Below are 8,004 nucleotides of genomic sequence, written 5' to 3'. Positions count from 1 at the left end.
TGTCTTTGTGTGATTTCGCCTGGGGCTCTGATCCCGACGTCGTTAAGGGAATCCAGACATTAATGTATCAAAAATTTATATGGCTTATTTGAATATGAAAAGCACGTTTAAATGTGCAAAATTTATTATTAATCGAATGCCAAGTAACAAACTACCAATTAGCTACGATGGTGAAGATGGGTTGATTTCAATTCTAAGTACAAAACACCTGAATTCGACAGGTATAAGTACAGAAGAATTGTCATTGACTTTTATCTTTCTTCGTGGCCAAGTGGTTTAGTCGCTGCCTATACAAGCTTGCCGACCAGGGTTCGATTCCCGGCCGGTCACAAGCTCTTGTCTTTGTGTGATTTCGCCTGGGGCTCTGATCCCGAGGTCGTTAAGAGAATCCAGACATTAATGTATCAAAAATTTATATGGCTTATTTGAATATATATATATATATATATATTATATATATATATATATATATATATATATATATATATATATATATATATATATATATGGATCTTTTCGGTTTGAGTGCCTATCGAATTTAAATGTTTTTTTTTATTCCAAAGTATGTATTTTGATGTGGAAAACCCTAAAATGATAACCATTTTGTGGAGAAACCAATACTTGTGTGTTTATGTTGTATTTTTGTTTCAGAAATCAGTGTTGACTATGAAGTATAATTTAGAGTGGTTATTTGAAAACATCAAAACAGAATTGGATGCAGTCAAATTTTTCCAGGAGAACAAAATTATACCAGCAAATAAGAAGTGCAGAAGGAAGCATGATATGGTATTTAAAGAATGTGCTGGAAATGTTGTATGGCGATGTAGTAAATCGGCATGCGGTCAAGAACGCCTTTCAGTTCGCAAAGGTACGTGGTTGGAGGGTTCAACGTTACCACTGAAGAAAATAATTATTTTCATATATTCATGGTCTAAGGAGTACACAACAATAGATTTTTGCATTGAAGAACTTGGAATTAGCAAGGACACAGCAGTGGATTTCAACAATTATCTTAGAGAGGTAAGTTAGTGTATCGGAACCTAACCTAACCTAACCTAACCTAAACTTAACCTAACCTAACCTAACCTAAACTTAACCTAACTTAACCTAACCTAACCTAACTTAACCTAACCTATTCTTGTTTTTTCTATTTCAGGTTTGTGCAGAAACAATACTGAAAGACCCAATAATTATTGGCGGAGAAAACAAAACTGGAAATAGACGAAACGTACTACAGCAAACGGAAATATAACAGGGGAAGAGAATTGCCGGAACAATGGGTCTTCGGAGGAATCTGCAGAGAAACAAAGGAAGTATTTTTGTATGCTGTTGAAAACAGAAATGCCTCAACCCTGACTGAATGCATTAAAAAGAACATCTACCCTGGTACAACCATAATAAGCGATCAATGGAAAGCGTACAGTGGAATTGAACAACTGAAAGGGTATAATTTCCAACATCTCACTGTAAACCATAGTGAAAATTTCGTGGATCCTACAACAGGTGCACACACTCAAACGATTGAGAGCCTATGGCATAGCTTAAAAATGAAAAAAAAACGTCAGGGAGGTACTCATCGACAAATGATAGATTCATATCTATGTGAGTTTGCGTGGAGAAAGCGCACAGAGAAATCGCAGCATTTCAGTAAGATATTGATTGATATAAGCCAATTTAAGTGTTAATAAATAATTTCTCCACAAAATGGTTATCATTTTTGGGTTTTCCACATCAAAATACATACATTGGAATAAAAAAAAACATTAAAATTCGATAGGCACTCAAACCGAAAAGACCCATATGGATATAATATATATATATGTTGGAATTTTTATCTGAAACCTTAGATAATTGACAATTGCAGCTACCATTCTCCAAAAACACTTTAATAGAATTAATTAAACTATGTATAAAAGATTGTAAATTCGAATTCAATGGGAGATTTTATGCACAAACATTTGGTATGGCTATGGGAAACCCTTTATCCCCAGTATTGAGTAATCTACTGTATATATGGAATTTTTTGAAAGTAGAATCTTAAATAACATCATGCCTAATAATGTAAAATGGTTTCGCTATATTAACGACATGTGTGTGTGGCCAGGAAATGAAAATTTAGATAACTTTTTTCTAAGATTAAATAGTTTGGTACCATCAATAAATTTCACTATGGAGCTGGAGAATAATTATACCCTACCTTTTTTGGACTGTCGCATACATAGATGTAACAATAGACTCAAGTTTAGTGTATATAGAAAGCCAACGAATATCTCAGCATATGTCCATTACTACTCAAACCAAGGCAACAAAGTTAAGAAATCTGTATTTACTTCTACGTTTTTAAGAGCATTTCGAGTCTGCAGCCCTGAATATTTTGATGATGAAATAAATGAGATTAGAGCAATAGGTAAAAAACTGAAGTGCCCTGAAATTGTGTTAGATGACGCATTAAGAACAGCAAAAAAGACTTTTTACGGTAATGATAACAGAAAAAACTACAACACACAAAATTTACTTGCACTGCCTTATTGTAATTCTTTTAAAGAAATTCCTCAACTGTTGGAAAATTTCAATGTAAATGTAGCATTTAAGAGTAACAATACAATAAAAACAGCCTTAATAAAGAATTCTCCTGACATTACCAAGGGATGTGTATATCGTATTCCATGCAATGATTGTGAAAAATTCTATATTGGTCAAACTGGTAAAGACCTAGAAAAGAGAATTGAACACCATAAGATAAGTGTCAGATATGCTCAAGATAATAATGCACTCTTTGCCCACGCTAGAGATAAAAATCACACTAATAATTGGTTAGGTGCAAAGAAATTGGTTCATTCAAATAACTTAGTTTAATTTTGGAATGTCCTAGAACAGTGGTTCCCAACCTGGGGGAAATTTCCCCCTGGGGGGAAATTTGAAGCTTCCAGGGGGGGAAATAATTACACTACCTACTAACTAAAACAAGCGGAAAATGTCCGCATAGTACGTGCGGTAATTTGTTGTTAGCCATTCAATTGTGATATGATTATATCATTTCTCACTGACATGATATACAAGGGGAGAATTGGAATATCATGCCCATTTCTGAGGCAGGGGAGTGGGCATGAGGGCTGCGCGGGGCATGAAGGGGGAAATCTGGATGGTTGAACTAGGTGCAGGGGGGAAATGACAGAAAAAAGGTTGGGAACCACTGTCCTAGAGGATATGATTACCATAGCTAACAAGTCTCTTCTATCCTTACCAAGAGGAGAGTAGCCACTGAACGATTACAGTGCAGTAGTTAATCCCGTGAGCGAAGAAGAATTGTTGGTAATCTCAGTGTTGTCAGGTGTAAGAGGACAGAGGAGAATGCGGAAAGAATATGCCAGACTGTTCAGTGTATGTGTAGGCAAAGACAAAATGAGCACGAACCAGAGAGAGGGCTCAAAAGTATTGTCTGGCCAGTCAAAGGACGTAATAACTCTCTAGCGGTAGTATCTCAACGGGTGGCTGGTAAGAAGTGCAAGGAGTTTGCTATGAAATGGGGGAGAAGCAGGAGCTAATAATAAACGATTTGCAGGTAAAAAATTAAGAAACTATTCAGGGCTAGTTGATATTTTTTTTTAAAGTTCAGGTTATAAAGTAAGAAGGTCGAAAAAAAAAAGTAATGAGGGTCGACAAGTAAATAATTGAGTTCGCGAGGAAGAGAAATGAATGGGAGTTTTCTTCATGAAAAGAATAGAGAAAAATACAAACAAAAACAATATTCCGCACTGTACATGACTTAGATACACGAGAAAACCACTTTTGGAAAATTTTTTTGTAAAATAAGGTAAGCAGTGCGTACACAATTCTGTGAGATTTAATACAAAATTAATAAGCAGTATGTGTAATACGTGATCTAGATCATTATGTATCGAATATACAGTAATGTAAATAGCCTGCTTATCAAATAAACGTGCGAGCAAATTATAAATCTAAAGTTACAGCCTCAATATTTATCTAAACTATCTAAACCTGTGACTAGATTTGTAAATTAGACAGCGGGTCAAAAAGTATATATAATAAGATGAGGTATGTTAAGTAATCAGCACTGCTGTTTTCGGCTGTATAAAAAAAAAAAAAAAAAAAAAAAAGAGAGAGAGAGAGAGAGAGAGAGAGAGAGAGAGAGAGAGAGAGAGAGAGAGAGAGAGAGAGAGAGAGAGAGAGAGAGAGAGAGAGAGAGAGAGAGAGAGGGCTGATGAAAGGGAAGAATCTGACGTAGTTCTCCAAAGAGGTGAAATTAAGAAAAGTTCAATTGGATGCTAAAACAACAGTGAATGTTTTCAGAAACTTTCTCTGAATAATTTCTTACATCACTAAAAAACACAGTACTCAGTAGTAAAAGGAAAGTCATAGACCAAAGACCCGGGAAGTGGTATGTTACATCAGAACATTAGAAACACGTGAAATATGTTAGGAGAACAATATAAACAATGGGTTAGCTGAGACTATGGAATAGATTGACTGGAAGAGATAAAAAGAACTAGCATGAGTCTTGGGGTTTGGCAAAATGCTGAAGAAGATATTTTGAATACAAACACTTGAAAGAATAACGAACACGAGAAAAACAGCCGATAAATACAGCGAATGATGTCAAAGATAACAAAATATAAATGGAGAGAGATGTGTTAATGGAATGTAAAATAAGAAACGAAAAGATAACAAGGAAAATAACACAGCAAGACAAGGACGGATTCTTAAGTAAGACAAACCTCAAGGGCTATCTATCAATGGTTAATCTAAATGCCTTTCAGTTCGTTGAGTAAAATTGACCACTTGAAGTACTCCCTTATCTAAATGGGCATAAAGATTGCATGACACGTAGGAGATCGAAAGGGACCCGAACAGACCCTGAATCCATTGCCCACAAGACGAAAATGTCTAACTAACACAAGGAAAGGGCTCGGTATTCTCGAGTTTTCTAACCGATATTCGTCCGTGAGTGTATGTGTTTTTATACACACAAACACATACAAATATGTATATATATATATATATATAATATATATATATATATATATATATATATATATATATATATATATATATATATATATATATATACAGGTATATATATAATATATATATATGATAACTTTTTGCACATTTAAACGTTTTTTTCATATTTCAAATAAGCCATATATATTAATACATTAAAGTCTGGATTCTCTTAACGCCCTCGGGATCAGAGCCCCAGGCGGAATCACCCAAAGACTATAGTATGGGTGATTTCGCCTGGGGCTCTGATCCCGAGGACGTTAAGAGAATCCAGACTTTAATGTATTAATATATATGGCTTATTTGAAATATATATATATATATATATATATATATATATATATATATATATGTGTGTGTGTGTGTGTATATGTATATATATATATATATATATATATATATATATATATATATATATATATATGTGTGTGTGTGTGTGTATATGTATATATATATATATATATATATATATATATATATATATATATATATATATATATATATATATATATATATAGAGAGAGAGAGAGAGAGAGAGAGAGAGAGAGAGAGAGAGAGAGAGAGAGAGAGAGAGAGAGAGAGAGAGAGAAGGTTTTTGGGTGTGTGGGAGTAATTATGTTAGTATGTATGTACGATTTATGCATACATGTATGAATGTATTTACAATATATATATATATATATATATATATATATAATATATATATATATATATATATATATATATATATATATATATATATATATATATATATATATATAAGTTGTAGGTAGTAGGTTGCCCAGGGCACCAGCCGCCCGTTCAGATACTACTGCTAGAGTTGTGGGGTCCTTTGACTGGCCAGACAGTACTACATTGGCTCCTTCTCTCTGGTTGCGGTTCTTTCCCTTTGCCTACACATACACCGAATAGTCTGGCCTATTCTTTGCAGATTCTCCTCTGTCCTCATACACCTGACAATACTTGAAATGACCAAACAATTGCTCTTCACCCAAGGGGTTAACTACTGCACTGTAATTGTTCACAGGCTACTTTTCTCTTAGTAAGGGTAGAAGAGACTCTTTAGCTATGGTAAGCAGCTCTTTTAGGAGGACACTCCAAAATCAAACCATTGTTCTCCAGTCTTGGGTAGTGCCATAGCCTCTGTACCATGGTCTTCCGCTGTCTTGAGTTAGAGTTCTCTTACTTGAGGGTACACTCGGGCACACTATTCTATCTAATTTCTCTTCCTCTTGTTATGTTAAAATGTTTATGGTTTATATAGGAAATATTTATTTTAATGTTGTTACTGTTCTTAAAATATTTTATTTTTCCTAGTTTCCTTTCCTCACAGGGCTATTTTCCCTGTTGAGGCCCCTGGGCTTATAGCATCCTGCTTTTCCAACTAGGGTTATAGCTTAGCAATTAACAATCATAATAATAAAAGCGTTCCCCTTCTAAGACTAGCTCCTGAATTAAAAAAAAAAATACAATAGCCAACATCTTAGGCGTTCTTTACCAGATACCCCAAGGATGAACCACACATGCAGTAAATTTCCAAAACATTCTCAGTTTTAACATCTATACAGACGACTCTAGCAGCGACAACAAACCACAAGCTCCAGGGGTATCGCCTCCTCACCTCCCATGTATTCTCACTACCAGTATATGTTACAATTTCATTTCTGTACCTCTTTCCCTACCCTTGTTCAGTCCCTTCGAGGTCCTCGACTCCAAACACTTCTCTAAACATTTATGAATTACACAACTCCTTTCATAAGCTCACTAACCTCCATTTTCTCTACATGGCCAAGGCATTTTAACAAAACACACTTCCAATTCTTAGTACCTCAGCATTTCTCACCCTTTTGGTTCATTCTTTATGTCATATGCAGTATATATAAAGTTCATGTCACCAGCTTCTCCTTCCTCACTTTCACTTGTATTCAGCTCTTGATATTCCATGCCCATACTTACGAATTGGCTCAACAAACCACTCCATACCTTCCCACATTTTCACACAATGTTACTATCCTTAATTCACCTGCTATTAGATCCACTTTCCTCGTGCTACTATCAATAGTTCTTGTTCCATGTTCTTGGTTATGTTTTACACTCATCACGGCGCTATTGTTCACATTCAGTTTTAAGAATCCCATAGAAAATATTTTCCAACTCTTTAACAAAATTCACTAGCTTCAGTTAGCTGTAAGCAATCAATATTATATCATCTCCATATATAAGTTACTCTACATTAAATTTGCAACCCAATTTTTCAATCCAAAATTAGCACCTATATGCCGTCCTTTCCCTGACTTTTCACGTCACTCCACCCACGAAGTTGATAAACGTATAATCATCAGCCTTAGCACCTATCTGTTTCAGACCAGCTTATAACCATACCAATCACTCTAACACACACTTAGTTTTAAATATTCTTCAAAAATTGTCTGCACCAGGAATCTTTAACACAACTCCTATTACCTCCATTAATTTTGTAAAACTCTTACTAAGGCAATATGCATTCACTACCTTGGGTCCAAAACTTCCCATACATTTGCATCGTACGAAGCAGTAGAACAACATTCCGTTTCTCGTGTTTAAACTCGAGTTACTCTTCCCCTATTACTCATTTTGATTTGCCCTAATTTCTCAACCAAAATCCTATCAAACATTTCCCTAGGTATTCATGCAAAGAAGTATAATTCTTATAGTAATTTCCGTGACCTTAATCCTTATAGAGTGAAACAAAAATTTTTCTCATACATTTGTTTGGAGCCTTCATCTTATCCCTATATACCATGTAAATATTGATCAGCTACACTTCCCCTACAGTACAGTTAGAATCAAAAGAACGCCGACACTCGGGGGAAATCTTTCGTCAGATGTCTCTGGTGTTCCCATGACAAAACAGACAAGGTGTTGCTCTCCTTACTACTTCTACGAAATGGGCGGAGCCTTCACAAACCTTAGCGAACCAAAGACAGTAAAGGGCCGTCTTTG

The 8,004-nt window shown here is 35.0% G+C and overlaps 2 protein-coding genes across 3 annotated transcripts in view; one reads left to right on the top strand and one right to left on the bottom strand.

Moving 5' to 3' along the window:
* LOC137634087 (soluble guanylate cyclase 89Da-like) overlaps nt 1–8,004 on the bottom strand; it is a 164,357-nt gene that overhangs the window by 84,818 nt on the left and 71,535 nt on the right. The gene's annotated exons all lie outside the window — the stretch shown is intronic.
* Nucleotides 634–1,694, top strand: LOC137634445 (uncharacterized). Its single transcript, XM_068366841.1, has 2 exons — nt 634–1,020; nt 1,157–1,694. The coding sequence occupies exons 1-2, from the start codon at nt 667–669 to the stop codon at nt 1,250–1,252; spliced, it is 450 nt and encodes a 149-aa protein (XP_068222942.1). The 5' UTR covers nt 634–666; the 3' UTR covers nt 1,253–1,694.

The sequence above is a fragment of the Palaemon carinicauda genome, chromosome 44, assembly GCF_036898095.1.
Source record: "Palaemon carinicauda isolate YSFRI2023 chromosome 44, ASM3689809v2, whole genome shotgun sequence".
In the NCBI taxonomy this organism is placed as follows: domain Eukaryota; kingdom Metazoa; phylum Arthropoda; class Malacostraca; order Decapoda; family Palaemonidae; genus Palaemon; species Palaemon carinicauda.
This window is presented reverse-complemented; position numbering and strand designations above follow the sequence as displayed.